This window comes from Idiotropiscis lumnitzeri, chromosome 9 (genome assembly GCF_059441095.1).
Source record: "Idiotropiscis lumnitzeri isolate Australia: NSW breed Sydney's pygmy pipehorse chromosome 9, RoL_Ilum_1.0, whole genome shotgun sequence".
Classification (NCBI taxonomy): Eukaryota; Metazoa; Chordata; class Actinopteri; order Syngnathiformes; family Syngnathidae; genus Idiotropiscis; species Idiotropiscis lumnitzeri.
In genome coordinates, this window is record NC_142399.1 from 14040624 (window position 1) to 14067564 (window position 26941).

Below are 26941 nucleotides of genomic sequence, written 5' to 3' on the forward strand. Positions count from 1 at the left end.
GAATGACCTTTTACAGTATTCAATACTGATTTAATTTTCAACATGTTAAACAAAGCTGCAGAGAGGGTCTTAACAGACCATTACGATGACGTTTGGTCTTTCTCTTCTTCCTCTGGATGGTAAATCTGTTGCAAGCAGACTGCTTCATTATAACAATTTTAGTTTTATTTCTTGTTTTGTTTTCATCCATTTATTGTCTAAAGCGCTTCTCCTCGCGAGGGTGGCGGGGGTGCTGGAGCCTATCACAGCTGTGTTCGAGTTGTAGGCGGGATGCACCCTGAATTGACTGCCAGCCAATCACAGGGCACACTTTTCTTATTTATTAATTCTATTCCACTTACTGGGTCATGCTGAGGCGAACATAGCGAAGCCTGCTCAATGAAAGAGTTAGGGTAAACCTGTAAAGATTGTCTTTAATATGGAGCGAAGAAATCCTCTATATGGATTGCATGCAAACGGATCCAGACCAAGCAAGCACAATTAAGGTGAGGTTTGTTGATCAAGGGCGCATTGGCACTGCTCACAGAGCATGGAAGCTCAGATATCCCTCTGCCAGGCTACTTAGTCCAGCTCTTCCAAGGGGGAGCGCAAAGTGTTTTCAGCCGATACGAGAGATAATATAACATAACTGTGCATCGAGGAAACATCCGAATCAGATGCTTATGCCACCTCACCAGGCTCCTCTAAACACACAGAAACTGTGGCTTCACTCTGAGGCCCTTACCCCTTCTCTAATGGAGAGGCTTGACACCCTGCGTCGAAAACTCAATTACTCTTGGACAATCAGAATGTAGAAAAACATGCCGAATGACTCTGCTTCCCCACATAAAAAAGTTTTTTGTTGTGTTTCTGTCTTTACTCGTAAATACTCTTCGTAATTTAGTCAATATTAAGCCAAGACTGCGAAACTGTTTAGGCAAAGACAAGAGCACTCTGAGGCTGGATTTATATCCTAGGTTCAAGTGACAATTCTTCCAATATTTCGTGCCGCGGCAAGTCTAGTTTACCGTGTTTGGGAATTTGACAGACCGAGCTACACCTTGTTCCGGCAGACGGCGGGCGTTATCTCGGCACACCTGCCAATTTGGTGACAGAAAGTATACGAGACCTTCGACCAGCGGAAACCAGGTCAAACGGGATGGGAGGGGCTCCGGCGAGAGCGTGTGACCCACACATATCAGGGTCAAAGGCAGTGTCCAAGTGCCCACTTCGCAGTGGCCAACTTTATGTTATCCGCAAGGGGAGATCTCGCAATTTCTTGTAAACTTTCTTTGCGTGCGCTGAACTCTTGAACCGACTCCAGCAAGCCACTGTCATTGGCTGGGAATATAGTCGGCTGTGTTCAACCCCACAACACGGCAAAAACCCATTACAAAAGTATAATATTTCTAACTGCAACCATCTACAAAAATATCAAAGGAAAGAAAACTCCTCCCATGCGAACGGTTCGCCTGCGCTTTATGCTAGATTTTGGCTGGGTGAAATAGGGCCCTTTATCTTATTTGCTCACAGACTCCATTTTATAGAATGTAGGTATATCTTTCAGCATTTTCCCGGTAATGTTATGATCCATAACTTCCACTTTGAAACCAGTTTTTAAAAGTTTGTCGAATTTCTCCCTAAATACAGTGTCGTCACGGAAGGCGTGCGAAATGAAACGAAATATATTCTGCTTAAACAAGGCATATTTACAAATAGAATCTACCGACATTGATTTTGATCAATGTGAAAAATGCAGTTATATATTTTTTTTAGCTAAAAGTAAGCGACTTTTCATATATCATGCCATCTTATGGTGTGATAAGCCCTTCTAGAATGGTGTAAATGCAAAAAGATCACATTGAGGGGTCATTGAAAATACAGGGTAATCTACCTTTCTGTCATTCTTTAAATGAAATAAAAACTCATAATAAATAAATATGCATGGCAGTATATTCAGCACAGATTTAGAAGGACACGCATGAAGAAACACCGTTTCGTCTTGACACCTACTAACACTTATGGCGCTAGTACCAACATCATATTACATTTGGAGGCTTAAAAGGACACTTTAATGTGTGACTATATTACTTTGAAGAGTGGCTGCAACCAAGCAAGGACATCTTAAAACATGAATTATAGAGAGAGGGATGTATTGTAAATAAAGCAATGAGGAATGGATTTATGTTGTCATAGAAAGACTTATATTTCCAGCAGCAATGAAATTTCAGTCACAATGTTACCTCTTGCATTACTTTTCTTTGATGTACTGCACGGTAAAGTATGACTGAAGTTGGACGTAAAATCTCTGAAAGGAAAGTGGTCATCCTTTATGCACAAGGAATCTTTTGATTCCATTGGATTTACTTAATTCGGACGTGAACAGTTCATCCGTTGCGCATGATTAACATGTTAAACATATATCATTTGAATATGTTTAATGAAAAATAAGAGAATACATAGAAATTACGTCGGTTGGCCACATTTCAATCATATTTGCTGAAGACGATCGCCAGTGAGCAGGATGACTGAGCTTGCTCATCCTTAAACTTCTGATGAAAACGTTATCTCAAGTGCTCACACTTGCCGCAACATGTTTTCCACTGAGGTGATAATGTTAACTTGCTCGTTGGTGATAAGCAAAGTTTCATTTGGGATAGGCAGTAGTTTTGAAAATAATCTCTTTTAATTTTATGGTGTATTTTTTTCTTCAAAAATGTTATCAAAATTCAAATCTGTGACGTAGTTTGACACAGTTTCCAGATCACACAGACTTGACCTCAAGTCTACTCAATGTCCCAATGCAACTGTTTTTAAATGAAGCTACACATTTATTACTGATTTTGTCAAAGGTAAATATCATCTTATTATTTAATTAGGCCCATGCAGGGAGTCTTTGTGTATTGTTTCGCTGATTGAGAAAAAATAAGTGAAATGTACGCTTTTTGAATTTGTCTAACGACAGATGATGTCAGACCTGCCTAATCATATTGCGAGTCTTGCAGTGAGCATCCTTTCATGTAAAACTGCTTTCCATCAATGTCAATTCCAAATTCAAGAAATTATTTTTCCATAGGGGCCAGTGACGTACGATTGTGGAACACAATTTCTGATTTTATCATCCTAATGATGTCTGACTTTAAAATTCTTTTACCCCACAACCCGGAACAACAAGAAGCTGTAATAAATGCAATAGTGCTACACAAATCCGCTGTTCTGTGAATGATATAATGAATTATGTACGAGTAAAACTTCAGAATTTAATAAAACTGTCACATGTGTTGTATGGAACAGCTAGAAAAGGAGTCATGGTATCTCAGGTCACGGAAAACATGAAAAAGCAAGCCAATTTGAAAAAGAAGCCAGCTAAACCCAGACAGGGCATAATGAAAGCCTCAATGCAAGGACCGCAGAGGAGATACCAAATGAATTAGGGCCCCCCCCTCTCAAGCCACACGCAGAAAATGTCCCTGCTCACGATGAAACTGGTGAACCTGCTACTGCTCGGGTATAAAATGACTGACAGCGCCCACCACCACCTACTATTGCAGGTGCCTCGAGACATTTTGAGATGACTGATATGTATGAATGATGAAGTGTTCCAGGCTGACCATCGCTGTACCTAGCTTGAACGGCACCGCAAGCGAGATCTCCCTTCGCCCCTACCATGAACACACTCACACAATGGATGAAAAACACACTGGACTGGACCTTTAATTCTCTTTAAAACAAATTAGAATCCGGCAAATTATATTAGAATTGGGGAAACAAAGAGAATTAAAAAAAAAAATAACATGTCTAGAGTATTTGTCGTACACATCACAAATCTAATTAAAAAACAACACAAAGGTACGTTCCTGCAATAATGTTGTCTTTGTTTTGTTGTGTGGTTGATCTTTTTTTGTGTTAAAGATCAGATTTTAAATAAATAAATAAAATTCTGGTTCAATTATTTAGAAATTGCTGTCGTCTAGACTTCCAAGATGCTAAATTACCTATTGTGTCCTGGTATGAATTTTTGTTCCCAGAGCACACTGGCTAATTTAGTATAGCCATAGTAGTATGAGTCACACACAGAACAAGAGAGAAATAGAACAAGAGAGGGCTCATTTGAAGTCCCAGTATGCAGTAAAAAGTCCCGTTACGCTCGAGGCTAAAACTGAGAAGTGCTGGTACTCTGTACTGGTGCGTTCCCAGGCTGCTTGCACAACAAAATGGAACTTCCAACTTCTTCTTTGGGGGCATCGCAGATAGGCTCATCACTGGCGTACGAGTAGAGGTACTTTGTAAATCTCTTTGTTTTGGTGTAGCGCAGCCTTTACATACTTACGTCTGAGCTGACGTGAGAGACTGCATGAGTTTGTTGACATGTAAAATCTGGGGCAGGGTTTTCTATCAAACACCTGTACGGACGTTGAAGGAGTACGAACCAGTTTCTTTCGACAAAGACTGAGCCTCAATGTTTATTGCTGTGACTTTCTGGGATCATTTCGGTCAGTGCTTCTCACACTGCAGCTGCAAGGCATAACTTAGGCTCATTGCTCTTAATTCTGCTCGTTCACCTTGTTTCTGTCCACATCTTTTGGGTGACGTTCATGTGTCTTGACCTAGATCAAATTCACTTAAATCGTGTTACACTCGACTGCGCCAATAATTAGATGTAGTTGCAGCAGTTGTAAAGTTGAGTCAGCTGCACTTGGTATGCCAGAAATATGAACCAAATTCCCAAATGAACGAATCGAGGTTTACGTCGGCCTGAAAATCAGGGTATGCCAGTTTTCATGCATCTAGGACTATTGATCGTAAGGAGCGCAATCAAGAATGGAAAAAAAAATACGTGCCAGCTTTATTTAACTTACTATTGTTGAAATAATCTTATCATGCTGCTCACCAAATCAGTGAGCTCATTTTGGTCATATCAGTGACCAAGGTAGCTGGTATGACTAGCTGTTCCTCTTTAAATACCGTTATTAGGGTCATTTATGATTGTGTCAAACATTAACATAAAATCAACTTAAAAATAAAAAATCTCATTCAGTGGTGTGAAAAGTGTTCAGCTGCTATTGACTACACAGCAATGAGAAGTGTCCTATGAAAGCACAGTCTCTTGTTGATCAATTATTTGCTTGCATGTGCCCAATCTACCATTTGATGTTGTCCTATTTTGGATTTTTAATGCAATCAATCAAGCATCTTGGCAAGATGCTAATAAATTAGTGTTCCCAATCAGAAAGTAATCTCAACAAAGGTGGCGATGACATACATTCCAGATTGCGATGTATAAACTAAAAAATATTTCAATCTGTGGATGGGACTAGTGGTTGGCTAATAAAAATTGTTTATAAAACTACCAGGATAGTCATATTGTGAGTAATAATGCATTCTCTTTAAAATTATAGAACAGACAAAAGATGTGTATTTTTGACCAAGGTTTGAAAACGACAGTAGTCGCTGCCGGCTAACCGTATTCACGCTGCTTTTCTTACTAATCACCTTTCATTCTCACTTGCCTTGCAGGTTTCTGTCATGCAAGTTCCATTACGCATCTCTGTCATCCCCACAGGAGTTTGCTATTCTGAACTATAGATTTCCTTAAATGATGGCCAGGGCCGCTTTAGACTGCGATATCAGACGGGACAAGATATAATCTTATCTAAACATTTCAAGTGTGCTTGGATAGGAGAATCGTGGCTTCCATAGCAACATGTCAACATTAAATATGTGAATGGTACATTGTAAATGAGTGTTCTGACAAATAGAATGGATCTATTGCATTCCATGACAATAGAAGATGGGTGAGTTCAGGGTTCCTCCCATAGCACCTCAGCAAAATGGAAAAAGGACTCATTCCCCAAAAGCTCAGTGGAAGGGACTATTATTAAAAACACAGACTGTATACTATTATAACTTTTATTTGTGTCATATTATGAGGGAGCGAGAAGGCAGAAACCAATAACAAAATACAGCTCTAGTATGTTGCAGCCCAGTTCTACACAACTGCAGACTATGAGCACAACAATAAACATAATATGATATTATTACCTCTGGCTTTTAAAACTGGAAATTACTATCTCTGTAAAAGCAGACTTTTTGATCCAGCTCTTGGGTGCACTAACCTATGTTGTGTATTCATGTGTGGGTTTTCATGAAACTGAACCGTAAAATAAAATTGTGACCATAATCCTGGCTTGTCTTCACTTGTGTCTTTTTCCTTTTGGAAACATTTTCTTTAGAAGACCCATATACCTTCAAATTGATGTTGAAATGGACTCCTTGTACCATATTGGAAGGTAGCAGAAGCCGATCATTCCTCTTAGATAATATTCATCCATCCATTTTCAATGCCACTTATTCTGATTGATTATGATTATCACAAATGACGTTGGACAAAAAACGGACTACACCGTGGAAGTGGTCAGTCAGTCGCAGAGCATATAGAGACGGACAACCGTTCACACTCACATTCAAACTGTCAATGAGTGAATGAGTCATAGTAAATTGTCGTCAGAGAAAAATGCTTGGATGGTTCTCAAATATATGACATATCTACATGGGGAGTGCACATGCATGAATATTTGGCTGGCTAATGAGCATTAAATTAATCTCTTAAGCAGTCTGTCAATAAAGTCCAGACAGTCTATCAATATCTCACTATTGACTTTAACGCCATCCTAGAAAAAAAAATGAAAAGGAGTTTGCAAAGTTGAACAAGGGCCAAAGGCAAAGTACAACACAACTGGGATTTCGGTTTACAATGTGAGAAAAGAGAAAAACAAACAATGGATTTTGTCTTGAGCTAGGGTACGGTGCGGGATATGCAATATGTTTGAAATTTTGGCAACATTTCTGCACTGTAGATGAAACGTCAACTTAATGAACCCATTAGAAAATGTTTTGCTTGAGTTCCTCACAATATGATAATATCAGATGAAACATCCAGTCTTTACATACAGCAATTTCGGCAGCTCTAACAACCTCGTTTTCTCATTAGAATTAGCTTTAACCCAAAAATGTATATTGAAAGGTCCACTAGCCGATGGATAGGTACAATAAAGTAATCTTGGCTGGGTAATAAATGATTGATTTGAGGCCTCATTTTTGTGATACCCTAATTTACGCACTACAAATAGCCTCTTCTTTTTTTTTTATGTAGAGCTACTTTTACTGAGATCAATAACCACTTTTCATACTTTGAAATCATCTGCAGTTATTATTGTCAAACATCCTGTTCTTGTTTTGACTTCTATTTTCTGCTGGATTCAATTAATCTGGACATACTCTCTATTTCCTTGCAGTTGTATAATAATATATGGTATTTACAACTCTTCTTGTTTCCAAAGTTGTGAATGCTATATATAGTATGTATTATTATAAATGTGCAAATGTATGTTGTGAGATCTTGTGGCTGGGCTTTGTGGGGGGGGCAAGTGATTGGGCGTGAGTGTGTTTGCATTAGTGTGTTTGTGTTTAAATGCTTTTGGCTGTTGAGGAAGAATTTGAATTTGTCTAATTTGTAATTATTATTTTGTAGATTATTATGATTTGTTTGTGTGGAAAAGGAACCCCTTGGATATGAGATGATCGCAAGGGAATATCCTATGAAGCAAGAAACCAAACCAAACATTTTTCCCACGCTTTGAACCCTGCAGCTATGACGTGGTTAATTTATCTAATTCTACTAACGAGCTTCAGGCCGCCAATAAATTTATCCGTCGAAAAGGCTCGTCAAAGTATTTGCAGCCACTTGAAGTTGGTGTGAATTGTGTATTTAAAGTGAAAGAGGCTTGGCTGACCAGTGGTGAGAAAACTTTTACCAAAGCAAGCTGCATGGGAAGAACAACTATTGCTAGAGTCTGGCAGTGAATTCTTACAGTGTGGAGCAATGTAAAAATAAAAAAAAAAAACACTATAAAAATGGGGTTTGAAAAGCTGTACTGCTGCGTGTTGAAGAGGACAGTACAAGCTCATCTGTGAATTTGCCTCGTGATATAAGTGATACTGACAGCGACAATGTGAGAGAGACAAAGTGTGTAACGAAGGCGTTCTGTTCCTTTCGACTAACGAAGAGGGCTTTGGTGGGTTTAATGTGCACGAGGAGGAAGAAAAAGATCAATCAATGACTTTTCTGGGAGGCTAATATGTGTGACTAGCCGCGTTCGAAATTGTTTGGAAAATGCACGAACCGGTGTAAAAGGTAATACGTCTGATATGTCTGACATATGTCTTTGCTAATATCCCATGTTATAATGTGGAGACTGCAGCTAATAAAGCTGCAAAATATGTTGCTGCAGCTTTTAATCAGCTTTGTCTGTGGTAAATTACCACAATAATCTCTGAAAGACAAATCTTTTTTTTTCCATCACTCGACAGCAGTGCATGACTCCCAAATTAATAGCTGGATCTGAAATTTGCAAAATGCTGGATATCAGCGTCAAGTCAAATGATTGTAACCAAATCTTGCACAACGTGGTTACCACACATTAGTGTATTTGCTCAGCACAGAGAGTGAACAATATTGGCTATTGCCATGTAAGCTCTCCTTACTCACAGTGGAAGGCTAATCAGCCCAGTTTTTTTAACACCCCTCCAATATTAATCAGCTCAAGCCAGCCTCATCCTAACGACTAAAAGATGAGAATCCACAGTATTAATCATCCCGAATGAAGGCTTGCGCCAGTTCACAAATTAGTCAGAATTAAAACAATGTAAGTGGTTCAGTTGCATGGAAATAATGACCAGTTATATGGTTGCTATTAGGTTGGCGATAAAAAAGGAATGCATAGTGATATAGTAGGTACTCACGAACATGACCCTTTTGGGAATATGATCGGACTCGACCAGCGGATTCTTGTAGAGCCAAAGCTCCTCAGGTTGGATGACTCGTTCAAAAGGCTCCAGGAATTCAGTAAATCTGCAGGAAAGAGTAAACATCGTTTAAACATTTGAATATGGCACATGTGGTGTGACTGGTCACGTGACTTTTTAGGGCACACAATATGAGCTACGGGGGTCTTGAATCTTGAGTAATGACAAACAACACAAAGGCTTCATCACAGATCACCTTCATTACAATACCCTGCTGTCTCATCCTCTCACAGTATGAGGACAAATTAGCACGATACTCTTGGGCGACCCATTGATATGTCGGCGTCGACCTTGTTCACTGTCATCTTTGCAAAGGTTTTATGTCACCTAATTTCAAAACAAGTCTGCTTACTCTGTTCTCCAGTTGATGCGTGAGATACTTGCTGTATGGTGTGTGTGTGTGTGGCCATCTTAAAATATTCAAGACGCTGAAGCCACAGCAAGGAAATATATGAGCATAAATGAAACAACACAGACCTTAGGCAAGAACATTTGTCACCGGGGAAGTGAATGTGTTAATGACTTCGACTGTGGTATTGACATTTTGTTTCCAGGGATCGCAAATTCAGAGTAGATCTTGAAGAAATGTTACTTGCATTAAAGCTATTGATGTTTCCCATAAATCAGATGTAATCACCTGTAATATATCTTCAAAGACTGGTGTTCTGTTAACATATTTTGTCACTATTTGATACAGTACGCGGATTAGCTATTTAATTTGTTGACTTTTTAAACTTTTCCATCATGTTTTGGAGTGTTTTGGAAGGGAAAAAGATCCATCCATCCATTCTCTTATCCAGGGTCAGGTTGCAGGGGCAAAATCTTGAGCAGGGAAGTCCAGACTTCCTTCTCCAGATGAACTTTGTACAACTTTTTCGTGGGGGCACCCAGGGCGTTCCCAGGCCTACATGGGAGACCGCCAGTGTGAGTCTTGTGTCATCCCCAGGGCCTCGTCAAGGTGGCATCCAGGAGGTATAATAATCATCTTGAGCCACCTCACCCGGCTCCAAATGGACGTGAGTGAAGTTCTGCTGGGGAGGGGATTGGAAACTCCCTCTGACGGGGGACTGTGACAAATGAATAGTTTTGTGTTTCGTTAGGTTGGACCATCCTCATCCCCCACCATTGGAACCAACACATCACCAGATTGTGATCGAGTGACGCCTCTGGCCCACTCTTTACTTGAGTGTCCAAGATCATGCGGCCTCAAGTCCGATGACACGACCACAAAGTCGATCATCAAATTGTAACCTAGGTTATACTGGTGCCAGGTGATGGTATGGGCAACCTTTTGTCTGAACAAGGTGTTCATGACGGATAATCTGTGATGAGCACTTAAATCCAATCACAGAAAAAACAGTCTGGTTCTGGTCTGAGGGTTGTTCCTCCTGATCACATACTTCCAGTTCTCACTGAGCATTGAAGTCCCCAGCAAAACAAATGAGCCCCCAGTGGAAACACTCTTCAGGATGCCTTCTTTGGTCTCCAAAAAGATTGAGTTCTCTGAACTGCTGTTTAGTGTTTAGGCACAAATCACACCCACCCGGAAGAGTGAGTGATGCTATCCTCTAATCCACCAGGGCAAAACCCAATAGATATGCACAGAGCTGGGGCTAAGAAGTACCGTGAGCAACACCAGAGTGGAATAGAGTCCAACCCCTCTCGAGAGGAGTGATACCAGAGCCCAAGTGTGTTCAAGTGAGCCCGACTATATCTCGTTGGAACTTCTCAACCTCACACACCAGATTGGGTTCCTTCCCTGCCAGAGAGGTGACATTTCATGTCCCTAGAGCGCCCGCTGTGACTGCCAAGGTTCCTGCCAATTCTCTCACCAAGGCCACCACTCAGCTCTCTACGCACCCACAGGTAGTGAGCCCATGGGAAGGGAGAGTCACATTACTTCGGGCTGTTGCCAGCCGGGCCCAATGGGTGCAGGCTCGGCAGCAGGCGCTTGTCATTGAGCCACACCTCAAAGCCCGGATGCAGATGGGGGGCTGCAGTGACCTGCTTCCAGGCAAGGGAAAACAATGTCCATATGTTGTACTTATCATAAGGAGTCTTTGAGCTGTGCTTTGTCTGTCCACCCAAGTGGATGATATTATAAAGCCCCCAGACCCCTTAGCTCCTAGGATCATTGGGACAAACAAATTGCTTCACCATGATACGGTGATGGCGCAGGAGGGGAAAGGAAAAATGCTCAGCATTTTTATTGTTATAATTATTATCATCACCATTATATCATTGTTATAGCGGTGGTGTTTCCATGTTATAGACATTCCATTAACATGAACATTTTAAAAATTTCAAAATTGGACAGTGACTATAGGCAGGTGTACATTGTTATTCGTGTGTATATATATATATATATATATATATATGTGTGTGTGTATATATATATATGTGTATGTATATATATATATATATATATATATATATATATATAAAAGTGTACAAAATGGCCGTGCAGTAAGACTCCTAACAAACACAAGTCAAGTAATTATGTTGTTCTGTTCTGTCACTCCATTAGTGGCACACAGTATGCTTCATTAATTACTCCATTTTCGAGATTGTGCTCTCTACAGCACCTTTGTTCAGACATTAGTGGGAGGGAATGCTGTTTAAGTGTAAGAAATAAAAACACAGATACCAAGCACAGACTATCTCTGTTCCACACACACACACACCCTTCAGGTTATTAAATAGCGACTTCAGCCCACCTGTCATTCTATATGACTTATCTCAAATTTGGTAGGTAGCGTCTTAATGAGTTTGAAACTGGCTCCCCCAAGGCAGCTAAAGAGATAAAAACTCATCTTTGTCTGACTTCATGTTTGAACACAGGAAATAACAGTAGAGCCCAATGAAATGAGTAGATCAAAGGGGAAAAAAATCTTGATGTCTATCCAGACAAAAAGACAGAATTCTGTCATTAAGAAGATAAAGATGTGCAGTTTTGATTGACACACTAAAAAGATATTACTAGGATGCTGTAAGTTTAGTATTGTGGTTGTAAGAAAAATAAAAACACTGCGAGATGGGAGATTATTTTGGACCTCATAACTTATGAAGCTAACTAACATTGAAAATACTGTAAACCACTGTTAATAACTTGCAAAAAATTGCAAGAAAATGTAATACACCATCCCTCAAAGTATTTGAACAGTGAATGTGGACTAGTCATTTATTTTTGCTGTATTGGAACATGCAGTATGATTGAGAGTCGCGATTTCTTTACCATGGTGTGTCAGTAAATAGAGCACAGATATTGCCCACAGCCAGTGCAACCATTTGCAATGTCCTACAGAGCAAAGGAACCACTGGTGCACAACTAACAGACGTCCAACAGGTGGATCAACAGCAGCAGTTGATGATGGAAAAATTGTGAAAACTGAAAAGAAGGCCTAGAAACAACTGTCAGAGACATCAACAGCAACCGTCGGAGTAATTGAGTGAAAATATGCAATCTGCTGTTTATAGAAGACGCCATAATGAAAATTATTAAACAAGAATGTGCAAACATTCATTAGCAAGAAAAATAGGAAGGCCATTCTGGAATGTGACAAAGAAATTACTTTGCCAAAGTAAATTTCATTAACTTTCAATGTAGTATTTTAATTGTTGCGATGTCCATCCATCCATCCATTATCTGTACCGCGTTTCCTCACAAGGATCGCGGGGTGGGGTGCTGGAGCATATCCCATCGATCTTCGGGCAATAGGCGAGGTACACCCTGAAGTGGTTGCCAGCCAATTGCAGGGCACACATAGACAAACAACTATCCGCACTCACACTCAGACCTAGGGGCAATTTAGAGTGTCCTTTTAACCTACCATGCATGTTTTTGGAATGTGGGAGGAACCCGGAGAAAATACACATTGGCACGGGGAGAACATGCAAACTCCACACAGGAAGGATGGAGCCGGAATCGAACCCACGATCTCTACACTGTGAGGCCATCGTGCTAACCAGTCGTCCACCATGCCGGCCTGTTTATTAAATTTCAATCCTGCTTGCCTTATATTTAAATTTCCTCATATTTTATTCTGAGGATTGTTTTATTATCTTTCAGTGTCCCCTCAAAGGAAGCACTCTCCTGAGAATTGTAATGGGCAGTGGCCATGGTGCTGCCCATGGCGGCATGTCGGTGTCCCATGGCCACAGTCTGTTGTCTGCTTTTAAACGAGACAGCTACTTGAAATGATATTTCCTCACTTGGGTCTTTTGTACCAAAACAGAAAACATACTGGAGGTCATGACATTATTATTTTTCTCACATCTGTCTTTCTGTTTGTGTCGGAAACCTGTCCGTACGAATGGTGGAATGTCTACTACGTAAAGCACTGTTTCATTTTTTTGGTATGAAAAGCATTGTATGAATAACATTTGAATGATTGATCGATCACGTCATGACTTGGACTCGAATGGCCTCTTCTGGGACAGGCTCATTAATCTTCATTGGTTTAAAAACAATATGACGTTTGTCGCCGAATGAACAAAGAAGTCAATGACAGAAATATTTTATTCTGCCAATTTCAAGAATGTTGGAACCAAACTGGGAGAGACTTCACATTGTATTACGACAATGCCTTAAACCACGCTGCCAAAACAACAAATACATTCATCAGGAAGTAAGCAAGCAGTCGAAGGTTTAAGACTGGCAAAGTTAATCTCTGCACATTTCATTTCTAAAGAGGAATCTGAAGGCACAAGTACTTCAAACAAAGAAACTGTGATGCGGTTATTTCAAGCAAAACATGGAAAATGAATATTAAGAGAAACATGTTTTCATTTCTGCCCATAATTTAAAACAGGTTGCCAGGTCCCCGATGAACATGTCAGTGAAGTGCTTTTGTTTCAGTGCCCCAATGTATACGATTAACAACATAATTGAGAGTGTTTGACACACACTGAAATTGCAATGTTTTGTGTTTCCTATGCAGCCGAGTATATGCTTCATTATTCACCAAGGCAGTTCCGTTCAGGTACGGAACAAAGGAGCAGTTATCCATTGAGTCCATGATTCAAAAAAAGGTGAGTGCGAACTGCAAAGTGCAATCGAGCCTCCACAAATACAGCATTACTGTAATTTCCTTGCGGAGGTAATACTTAACTCACCAAGGTGCTGATTTACTCGTCTTTAGATATGGGGATCTCTCAGTGGACAATGTGCAGACACGTCCCAAAACACAGATGCAGATTTTTAAACATGGAACTAAAATTGCAAAATTGACCTCTAGGCTCGTTTTAATCGTTTGATGAATTTGAAGCTTTCGGCAACCATACTTATGGGGCAAGTATATATTTTAGTTGCTGTGGCAATTTAGTGTTGAGTCGTAAAATTAAGGACAACATTTAGAATAGCATGTCTGTGGTTTGAAATAAAAGTCAAATATTTCACAGCAGTGGGCTGTGTGGTGAACATGACTATTTACATTCGAGCAAAATTAAACTGCGTATTTGGGCAGGTTATAATATTCACCCTACTTTCTGGGAATTTGAACCCAATATCCTCCAACAAATCCATACTCGCCTCCGAGGATTTCCCTTGGTTGGAGATTCAATTTTAGATCAAGCCTCATTTTCTCTTCCCTAACTAGAAACTTTAAAATAAAGACTTGAATACACTTCGCACACACTTTAATGACTTCTTGCATCCATTTCATCCTTGAGTCCTATTATAGTGCTCATCCTTAGTGGAAATTAATTCACCCCTATATTGTAATTCCCAGGATGCCCTGAAAGCAGAAGAGTGTGCATCATTTACAGTTAACACATGCTTGATCGCACAATGTGGCAAAATGCCAGCATTTATCACATTAGTAAAGAAAATGATGCTCCTTCACTTTGTAATGACATGTAACGCATAGCCTACCAGAACAAACAATTTTAACAACACAGAGATAACAAGAAACAAGAATGTGTACCAGCCAGTTAGAAATGGACTGAAATGTGAAAATGCGGCCCAGCTACAAACTAAAAAAGATACTCTCTGATCAGTGCTACGGTGATACCCAACATCCTCACAAAATTGAGAGATGGGCCCCCAAGACGGCCATAAACCGCAACAGGCCTTAACTCATCTCAGCCTGCTGGCTACCTGGGGAGCACTTTGTCCTGTTATATCAGCTTTTGTTTGCTCCGTATACAGAGGAAAGCCTAATGGCTTCTACAAGCTCCATAACAACATAGATCTTGTAGTTAAAAGTTGGAAAGAAAAACTGTGAAGTTGTTCGGAAAGCTTAGATGCAAGCTTTTGTCTGCAAATACAGTGGAAAATATGTTCCATCACTAAACAGAGAGGGTGTCACAGCAGTAGTTCAGAAAGCGTCAAAGGATTGATGTTTTTTCCACTTTTGGCTTTTCGTCAAACCACGTCATGCTATGTTTAAGTTTTCCACCTAGATTTTAGGCATGTATATGATAAGATCTTATTTTTAGCACGATGGCAAACAAATTTCATATAAAATCTTAATTATTTTGCTGGCTATTTTTTCGAACACAGAAATAAGACTCTCATTGTGTCTCGTGTGGCTGCCACGCCCCTTTCATGATGTCGTCAGACGTTGGTTGTTTATCTCACCTGATATTATAAATCACAAACAAGGTTACTGTGTTACTACTACATCAAAACAGAGCAACAACAGTCTGAAGAAAAGCGTACACACAGAGAAACAAATCTCTCAGTAGCATAATGTTTGCTCTCCTGACTTCTCTCACAATCTCACACCTCGTGAGTTGCGTGATGCATTAAAAAAAAAAACAACTTGGAAATAGCAATGCTCAGCAAAAACAAGAATACATACACATACCCTAAACCTTTCACAGTCAAACACTAATTTTTGCCACTTGCACATTTTCTAAACTAATCAATAACTAAAAAATAAATAGTTGCTGTCACTCGGCATACTAGGTGCACTTGTCCCCAACTCCGGTGTTTCTGAGAAAGTGGTCATGTGTTTATTCTTCGGGGTGGTCTGGAGCTGGCACCTCAATTTGTGATGTAGAAAAAATTGGGTCGTTTTCTTGGATCGGGAGGGGCTGGTGCTGCGAGTGCAAATATGAGCAGGAAGGCTCCGTGATGGATGATGGAAGAAAACATTGATTTGGGGTGTTTTTGAATCAGAATCAGAACCAGAATGCCCTTTATTATAATTCTAATCAGTGTATTTTTGGTAAGGAATTAGCATTGTAAAATGTCTAAAAAGTTTATTTTCCATGATGTGGACCCTTTCATCTATAATGGCCATCCTCAACAACGGGTGTTAAAAGAACATGAACACACATTTTAACAGTACACAGAAGGTTATGTAGCATGAGGTGACTTTCATTCCATACAGAGATTACTGACATCCCACTACTTTTACAGAAAATAAAGGTTTTATGATGGAAACAGTTCAGAACAGAATATTATTATTATTTTTTTTTTTTAAACAAACTTAGGATATGACCTTGGACTGATTCCCAATTTACAAATTCAATTTGACACCAAGAAATATGAAAACGTATGAAAGAAGGAAGCTCAATCCAACGAATGTGCTTTCATTCATTCATAACAAATATAATTTCCGACATACAGATGGAATGAAAATGATGGTAGATTAATAGTTTGATGCTTTTAGCAAGCATCTGTCATTGTGGACCTGACCCTGGCCTTGACCCTTTTAGTGTTTACAGATCACAAGGTTTACAGCCTGATTGTCCATGATTATATTGCGTTAAAGTAGTTGGATATTGCCATGGCAACAACAGAAATGCATTCTCCTTTTCCCAACCCAGTGAACGAAAGGAATTTTGAAACTGAAATCGATGGACGGTAGTTATGCCAACAGTATATCAGAATGAATTTCAATTGATTTCCACGGTAGGCAGATTCAGTTCATCTGACCTTTTCACACCCAGAAATATTCCAGCATTTCATGTTCATCTTCATTACAGCCCTGCAAATGGGTCAGTTTATCCTCATTAGCTCATTTTCAAATCCGCTCAATACTTGACAATGCAGCAGGATTATTTCTCAAGATCTCCATCTCTTCCAACAGCTGATGCACATTTGTTCAATTTAACACATCACTTTTATCAGACAGATCATTTCAAAGGTCAACCCTGCTCAGTGGACTCAAGGACTCATATTTAACTGCAGCTCAAAACTAAAGTATTAGTTTTAGAGACATCTGCAAATTTTAACTACTTGGTGCATCAGATAAAAGAGTTGTACAAAAAATATGCTCGTTATATTAGTTGACGTTTTTGTTCCGTGCATCATACTGTAAACACATGCATGCAACTATAACCACAATATTATAACCATTGCAGTTAGAGTAGATTGCGCTACAGGACAGGTGTCAAACTCTAGGCCCGGGGGCCATAACTGGCCCGCGACCTCATTTTATGTGGCCCGCGAAGGGCAAATCATGTGCGTCAACTTCCTGTTTCTAGCACATGAGATATTGCCATTTATTTGTTATCAATCCTCCCCTTTCAAATGAAATAAAAACAATTGTTGAACAAACAATTACCTCCTGGCTTCTCATTTCAAAACTGGCTTCCCATAACAGCCCTCTGAGGGAAACTATAACTACGAAGTGGCCCGTCTAAAAAAAATGAGTTTGACAAGCCTGCATTACAGTGTCTATAACTGACCAACTGAACAGAGGGAACATGAACTAAAGTTTGATGAAAACAGACTGAAGTGGTTATTTTTGTCAAAATATCTGAGAATGTTGTCGTACCAGGGGCTGTGCTTATGTCGTCATCCCTCAAAGACGATTCACAATACATTACAAGCTGAGACCTTTCGTTCAAATAGAAAGCGTGGGTTCGGAGTCAAACGCCTCAAGCTCTTATTAAAATTCTGTCGGCTAGTGTTAATCAACAGGTGCAATGAGAAGAAGGCATTGCACAAAGGTGCAAAAGTCACCCTGAGAAGGTTCAATATTTGTTACACTCTGTTGACACAATTATGTGGCTACACCACACTTTTGATTACATCACAAGGTGGAAAATCTTTGTTTGGGAAGCAAATTAACCGAGCAGAGCATTTGTTTCATCAGAGTTGGAAATGACTTTATTCCCTGGAACAGAGGTTGGCAAATATTTTTTAAATTTCTCTTAGCCCCCTGGCTGTCGACTTATAACGCCAGTCATTTCATCATAATGCAGGGCGCTGGTGAGAAGTGATTCAAGAGATTTCCAAGGTAATTGAATTAGAGATAACACTGCACCCAGAAATGGTTATCAGTTTTTTTTGGCTCATTTTGTCAAGTTTAATGCCTGAACAATCCCAATCACATAAACGTAGGGGCAGGAATAATCAGACTTTAGCCCCCTCCAGGTCAATGCCACAAATTGAAAATACTATTTTCTCAGGGCCCCAAAAGTTATTACATCACCTCCCACTCCGCTGTACGTGTGGAAAGAGTGGATATCACTATTATTTTTGCACCTTAATATATGCTTGTGAAGACAAGACATTGTTTTCAAAAGGAAAAGTTTTTCAAAAGACGTGTGACAAAGTTACTTGCAGAAACGGTTTAGCGTGCAAAAACTGAATCTTCACCATGAAATGGAAAACATTCATCATCAACAATTCTCTCAAGCAGTGCTCTCCAAATTTGGTTCTTGTGGGCGCCTATCCAGCCTGTTTTACATGTCCCACGGTTCCAACACACCCAATTCAAATGATCAGGATCGTTATCAGGCTTGTGCAAAGCTTGCTGTGTTGGAACAGGTTTACCAGGAACGTACTGCTCTAAAGTATAGAATATTCCATGCGCCAAACTCATCATTTGATGTTGCTACCAAATATAAAAAAAAATATATGGCTATTTAATAATAAAGCGCAGTACATAATGCGGTACAGATGACAGTGTGCAAAGACTACATAAGCCAAAATCCGGAGACTGCAATTTGTGATATCAACTACATCCAGATGCAAGGCGAGGTAAAAATCTAAATAGTTTGAAAATGTCCACGAATGACTGATTCAGAGCCGGAAATAGAATTGTAACTGATGATGAGCTTTACATTTAAGTCCTCGTAGCTTCATGAGACAAACTGGTCTTACATCAGTTTTCAAAAGGGGTGTGGTTTGTGACTTTTGGCTCGTCCCAATCAAGTGGTCACCAGAGGAAAGGCGGAAATGTCACCACAGCGACACGACCCACGCATTTTTCATCAAGGCTTGGGATTGGGAAAGGCAGCAGCGTACACTGCTTCACTCGGACAGTTTAGAACCTTCAAGTGTGCTGTACGGTTATGTGCGTCGCCCAGCACAAATGGAAACAGTTCAAGCACAAGTTCGCGGGCTGGCTTATAACAAAACCAGTCAATTGTTGGAAATTAATGGCAGGCGAGCGAGCGCGCTCTGCCTCTCCGAACGCACACACTGTGAGAGTGGTGTTGGGGTGTCAGAGTGAATTTCTGAAGGCCCCCAGCATTGACAGCAGCAAACGAGTTCCAGTAGGATAAAACTTCTGCTTCTATCTAAGGAAAGTTTGTTCTTGTTAGTTTAAAACGGCATATTTAACTAGAATCCTGTGTCACAATGTGGCCAAAGATAGAATCCTGGATGGTTATTGCGCTTGCAAATCTTACAGCATATATGTACCCCAAAAATTGGAGCTCCTTTGAATAAGTCCCATTTAAGCAGGCATTTAAAATACCAAGAACAAAACACTGAAGAAGAATACACGTGAGAGAGCTGAGGCAAATACTTTTGGTGTATTCTCATCGGTAGAAGGAAGGTGGCCGCACATAAAGTCAACACAATTTGGAAAACGGTGATTTTGCCAGTCTGAGCTCTAATTCTAATGTACAAGTCGCACTTCAGTTATATATTTGCAGGACCAGACAAACTATGAAAAAACATAGATATGGAAATTGTTTGAGGATAAATCAGGAGGGGGGCAAAATTTGGTCTCTGTGTTCCACTTAAAGTGAAACTGTTTTTATTGATTTTATGGACATTATGTCTCATGTATTCTGTGGCATTTTGACACAAACTGTGTTCATACCACTTCTCATGAAACCGAATTGTTCATTGTACAAGTAGAAAGGAGAGATTTGCAATTAGGCATGGCTTAAAGTCACAGCAGGTTAACAGCAAATCCGCAGCATACCTCAACACGCTGCAAGTGTGTACAGGCAAGGTTTTGCTTGAATTTAATTATTTATTCATTTTTTTTACTTACAAACAATGTAGCACAACTCAAACACAAAGTAGAATGCCACATGCATAATTACATTCAAATCCAATAACATTTTCAACCCCACAGAACTGCTATATCGACATCTAATATGCTCATCTCCAATATTGTGTGACTTGACATTCTCAAGGATTTTAGTCACTGCAGCATCTCTTTGTTCCTGTGCACTAACCAATCTTTACAGAAATGTACACAACAGAGGCCACTGCTGTTATTTCGTTAATTTCCATGTACAAACATACACAGTCACTGTATATGTTGTAATTTATCACCAATAAGAGCGCAGCTATTTTTTGCATATTATCATTTAATGTTTAAAAAAAAAAAAAATTAAATCAACCTTAATTTGCATCAGCTTGCATGTTTCCCTCAAATTCTTTCGCAGGATATCCAAATAGGGTGGACATTTGGTCGAGTGTTTTCATTGTTGGAACATTGTAGAGAACCTCCCCCTCTGCTCAGCTGAGTCACCTTGAGGAAAACAAAAATTAAATAATATAAATGAAAATGAAATACTGAAACGAAAATCTGCGATTGACTGGCAACGAGTGCAGGGTGTACTGCACATCTCGGCGGAAGTCAACTGGGATTGACTAAAGCACACAGGCAAACCTTTATGAGGACAAGCAGTACAGAGAAGGGTTTCTAAATATATGCAGGGATGTTATCAAATAAGCAGGATTAATACTATACAATTAATGATGAGTTAAATTGTTTTATTTTTGTTTCTTGTTTAATTTTGCGATGTATTTCCAGTTTGGGGAGCAAAAATCTTGACCAGTCATTGCAGCCGACTTGATTCGCAGCTAATCCAAGCGACTCCTCTCAATTCCTTTAGATTCAGCGTAGGTGAGGCGTGACGTCTACATGGCGGAAGCATAATGAACTTGCTGGAGTCCGTGCAGGAGATTAGCGCGCAAAATATGTTCTTGCGAAACTACAAAAAGGCTTCCTTTTGTGGATGATATAAAGTTGGGCGCTGCGTAGTTAGCCCTTGCACACTGCCTTCAACCACCGATCACCAGTTGTGACACAGTACAGGCGTGCTTTTAGAAATATATTAAAGATGACAGTAACAATAACAATAATGCATTAATGCATGAATTGATTTCTATAATTAATCAGAGGGTTGGAGGGCTAATGCCATATTTATGATTGAAATCCGATCATATCAACCACACATAACTCTCTGCCTGCGCCTGTTTCCAGTTCACCAAAATTGCATTATACCACCTGCGCTACAATTCAGGGTAAATTTGCACTACAGAACGTGATGCCTAATTTTGATTTGTTGAATCCACCTTTTTCTTTACAGAAGTAACTATAGTTTCATGTGTAAGGGCTAATTTTATCCTCTCATATCGCCAGAGTAGGGCGGGGATGCAAACATTTTGGGGATGTGAGTCAACCCTCTTTGATCTTCACATCTATTGGAGATGTCTGCTGAATATGACATTACTTTAATGCTGCGCATAATAAATGAACCGTTTGCATGGCTGAATTACTAATATTACCACAAATGTGCACTTTGTGCTTCATGTTTCAAGTAGGATTAAATGAAAGTCAAATGTAAAGACAACAACTGTTACACAAATCAACTTTGAAGATTCACGGTGCATGTCACTAGTCTCCCAAGCACTCTACCCACCTGTGCAGAGCGCATATTTGGCTTTTGATGACATAGGTCGACAATGTCCAATTTGTGCGGATGAGTGTTCATACTGGAGACACATCGCATACATATCAAGTCTTTATCCACAGATGAAAGAGACCCAGTTCAGATTTGAAAAATTCGTAATTGTACCGTTCACGCTAGAGATATATGTCAGATTTGGGAAAAAAAAAAATAAAAAATCAGAATTGAGCCATAGTTCCAAAGTCTGGTCCACCTGCTGTAATCAAGTTGTCAGGTGCACCAGGGCAATGGAATAAAAAAAAAAAATCAATTTACAACCATACTTAACCATATTTACAATTTCACATGTTGATTAAATAAGTGAAGCTTGTGGTAAAAACTCTCACAAGCCGTGCACAAGTCGTCGGGTCCATTCAATATAATGAGGGTGAGTTACGTCTTCCAATCTACTCCCATTTTTGTAGACCACATTCTCATTCTGTAGCAAACTTTGTTTTCCTTGACAATGTGCAGTGTGCGGTGGCCCTGAAGAGGAAAGCGGATATATTGAAAGATGTTGCTCCCACTCACTCACTAGAACGAACAAAATGTGGACGCATTCATTGGAATGGACCTGGCTACGTGTGCATGGCTCACGAATATATAGGATTTGCAAAACAGGGAACTGGTTCTCAAAGAGACCCAGTGATTAATTCTCATCCCTATTCAAGTGTGAATTTAATATCATGAAAGGAAATACAGTACTATCAATTTCACACATATTACATTAAGTTCAGGATTACTCAAATTATGCACTGTGATAATTATTGAATGTAACAGACATCCAGAAACTTCATCAATATGAGTTTTGTCCCAGAAGAGAAAAATGGGAAGTGGCAATTTTGTGACAGTGAGGCAAGGATTTCTCACTCTGATGTGACACAGATGTGTGAGTGACACACTGCAGGCTGGCATTTATTAATGCTGTCATGCTCATTGTTCATTCCGGCAAATGTCAACACCGGCAGCAGCATGAGCGAAATTCTAGGTTTGTCCTTTTAGTTCATTCAAGATTTCATTGACCATATCCCAGCTCAATAGTTGAAAATGGCCATTAGCAGCATCAAAGGGTCATAACCGTATTTCTCTTGCTCACTCACAGGCACATCAACACACACACACACGCACACTTGACACACTTTGCTATACTCTCCATTTGGTGTGATTATTTCACTCTTTAAAATGAGCTTCAGTCTGTTCTACGATAGGATGTGGGCATAATGCATGTAGACCCAAATGTCATAAATGTGAGGATGTCAGTCATGCTAGTTCTAGATTACTAGTAGATTGCTATAGTTATCGAGTATTATTTTTCTTCTATTCATATAAAGGCATAAATGATGCCAATGTGAATTTTTTCTTATAATCGTGTTGTTGTGTAACAGCTGTTGTCGCATCCTGTGCAGCCATCTGTTTTTCCAATGTGCTGCTGATATTTGTAGGGTTTCGCTCGAGGTGTCCAAATTGCGCTATCAATAATATGACTATCAGGAGACTGAGACGATGCGATGGTGATGTTTCCGAAAACATCTGATAAGCTGGATGTCTTGCAAGGTAACCTCTTGCATGTACATCTTATCGACAACTTTTTTTTTATGATGGGTAGAAATCCCATTATAGCAGCTAGGAAATACCCAGAGTGCAATGTTCTACAGTCAGAACAACAACAACAACAACAACAAAAAAACAACTCACGACCCTGAACATGTAAATTCTTCCATCTTACAATAGCTATCTACTGGTATACATAAATAAATGCTGGTTTAATACAAGAATATCTTTTTACAGGTCAGCCTCTAACTTTATTAATATTCATATTATCCCAGTATGGCAAGACGGATCTTGTGATACAAGCAAAACAACTAAACAACTTACATGAGGCTTATGAGGCCGCCCCCTTCGTTGAAAAGGTGGGTCCTGACTCGCAGGTTTGGGAAGACACAACAGTAAATGGGATATCATACAGTATCTTGAATACATTTTTCAGTAGAATATGACGTTCAACATTAATCAAGCGATCTGATGTGAAGCCTGACCTTGAATTTCTTATACATAGTTCTGTGTGATGACAATCATCATCAATCCTTTTGACACCACATGGCGCCAACGTAACACACAAGTGATCTCCACACTATTCTGTTTTTTTGCAAACCTTTCGAATTCCTTTCAGCATTTTTCATTGCCCTTATTTCCTATTTCTGTAGATCTTCACAAGGTGACTCTCAGCCTTCCACTACTAGGTTCTAAGTCAGTGATTGTCTCATGAGATTGTCTACGCGTTTGTGAAGTGTGTGGCTGATCCAACCATTTGCAACATAGAATTTTAATCTCTACACTTTATTGTCCTGCCCTCTCCCACAGTTCTTAATTTTTGATATCAGACCACTAGTTGTTGTGATGGTTACGAAATTATACATTCATCATTAGGAAATGAAGTGGGAATTGTACATTTCCGTGACATAAGTCTGATCAAACACACACTTAAATGATGGTTCAGAGATAAGAAAATGGTTACCACGGGGATATGCACTTCCTTGTTATATACAGTATAGAGGAAGTTGCAAGCCAAGATAATACTTTGTACATAATTGGAGGCTGCTTCTTTCATCAACCCCATATCTCAATTTATACAGATAAGAGCATAGCGCAAGGTGATGGATAAGAGAGGAAGACAGGAATGACAGCGATCTAATGAAAAAAAGGTGAGTGGGTGTATGCGTGTGCGTGTGTCGAAGGGAGAGAATATGAATGATATTTCTAATTTTGATTTAAGGATGACTACGACCATACTGTCACCTCCAAGATCTTGATGTCCTTCTGAAGTATCGACTGGCTGTCGCTTAAAGAAGAACAGGAAATATAGTACAGGATACAAGGGCTTATAGTTAATGTTCTCTCTAATTTTCCATGCTTCTCAGCATTGACTCCACTCCCGTAGGATTCCTTGGACCACGATGAGCAACATCAGACACTCACGAGGTGGCTAAATCAGTATTGCACCTGTCCAAAACCTAAAATCAGAATTATATATATATATATATATAAAATAAAGGATATCTCCAAAAGGAAACCAAAAATGTTTTGGTTCTTTGGATTTACGACGATTCCACCAGACACCTGCAATATGCTAATACACAAATGAAGCGGCATGGCTCAGGTGCAGAGTGGTCTTTTCCCTAACCTGGAGGTTATGGGTCCAAGTGTGCTGTCCCAATAAAACAGCCTTACCTTCGCATCAACCCTTGAGTGGCCTTTTTTTATTTCATGAACTATTAAAATTGATTCAAAAATTCTTCTATGAAAATTGACTTTGAATTTCCGAGTGAAACATATTTCTGAGGTTTTTTTCAAGGACATATCGCACCCCATTTTTTTTATAGTGTTGCAACAATGGGACATACCAATATTTTGAGGGTAATGGTTCATCGGAATGTATTGTAAAAAAGAAAAAAATTAACTACTTCATGAACTACTTCATTGATATATAGTATTTTTATATGACCTATTAATTGAACAAGTTCATTAAAAAAAACGTGTTAACTGAACTTTAAACTAGTTTGCGTAAAAAAAAAAACTTTGCCAACACTGGTTGTTGTTGTATGTTCTTCATCAGACAACTCTGTCCATTTTGTATCAGTTGGCAGCTCCCTGCATTTTCTTTGTTTCCCCTCGATAGTGGGGTGAGCATGGAGGCCCATGGCGAACAAAGCACAGCTGGATGTGCGTGGAATTGAGTCCGAGTCTTAAGCTCTGTGCTCACACCAGGAAGACACAAGATTATTCTTTTTCTTGTTGAATTACTGTACGGGGTTCTATCTCACGACTATGTTTTTTGCTATTTCCCATATAGATTTTTCATTATGCTCCTGCTTGATCTTAAGTCTTGGGGCCCCAGGATACCATGCGCTCAGTGTCAAAAAATGAGTGCATCTTCATTTTCATTCCAGGCTAAGTCTAATTTAGTGTGTTTGTGAATTTCATAGATTGTGTTACTCCTTGATGGGCATTCCAGCATATTTTATGGCATGCACCAAACGAATCAGCCAATTTTGTGACGGAAAATAGGCATGGTTCTAGTGGCTCTGGTGGATTTGACACAAAAATAGGACCCTTGGTGTATTCTTTTAAATCCTTCCTTCTTCATTCCTTCTCATTTTAAACCTCAATTTTAATTCAGTCTTTTTCTGCCATGCTTTTTTACTGCTTGTTTGTTTTTTCTGTATTTTTATATTCAGTAGGGCTTTATGTTAAACAGTTTTTTGTATTATAAATCTCAATTGAATTGCTCTGTTTCAGCTTCGGGTTTCGATATAATATCTTTTTCATGGCCAAATGATATGGTCTCAAACTGTGAAAGTCAATGGTATCACCTCTGTAAATCACACCAATAAACTCGAATAACCCTAAAGGTACAGTATAATTAAATGAGTCACCTGAATGCTACCAAGGAAATAAGAGTGTTCTATCTGATAACGTTCAAAATAAACATAAAGATTCAAGTTATAAGAACATAAACCTTTTCATGCTTTATAGAAATATGTGCGATGACATCTAGTGGTTCAGGTCAATTTTGATATTGTTTTTCAGACACGACAAATGTAACACCTCTAGAGTGATTACAGTTAATTATAGACCAGTAGTAGGTTCGACTATTAAGATATAGATAATATTAACAACCAAATAAAGGACCACAGACAATGGAATAAGTTTGAACTGCCAGCGTAATTTGGTAATTAACAGTTGTTGACATTGAAATGACATACAATTACACACAATTGATATACAATTTACACACAGTTGACCCAAAGGAAAATGGTTTCCCCTTTCTTTAAAGTGAATTTTTCTTCATCAATATCCTTTTCTGTTCAACTATTATTTAGTTTGGAAAATATAATTTTCAACCCGGGTTGTTGTTTAATAAAGTCTAATCTTATGTTCAAATCTTACCTAATCTATACTCAACTACATTACCTCACTTTGTTTTGAATAAAGTTCAGTAAGAAGTAAGTATTTTGTTTGATCAGTTAAGTCTAACTTCAATTCTCAACCATTTCACTGGATGTGGTTCACACAGTCAACATTTCAATAATACCGTTACAGCATTATCATGCATGGTTTACAAAAATAAATGTGACACAATGTACAAAACTCAAAAAACAATTCAGCAAAAGACTGAATCGATACCAGTGTCCAAGTGTCTTGTTCGAATTATTTGTGT

General features: G+C 39.2%; 1 protein-coding gene across 1 annotated transcript in view; it reads right to left on the minus strand.

The window, feature by feature from the left end:
- Positions 1-26941, minus strand: part of plpp4 (phospholipid phosphatase 4) — a 59424-nt gene that overhangs the window by 21243 nt on the left and 11240 nt on the right. Inside the window, exon 2 of the mRNA XM_088305483.1 lies at positions 8782-8890. Within this exon, the coding sequence (XP_088161609.1) occupies positions 8782-8890 (109 nt within the window). The remainder of the gene's footprint in view (positions 1-8781; positions 8891-26941) is intronic.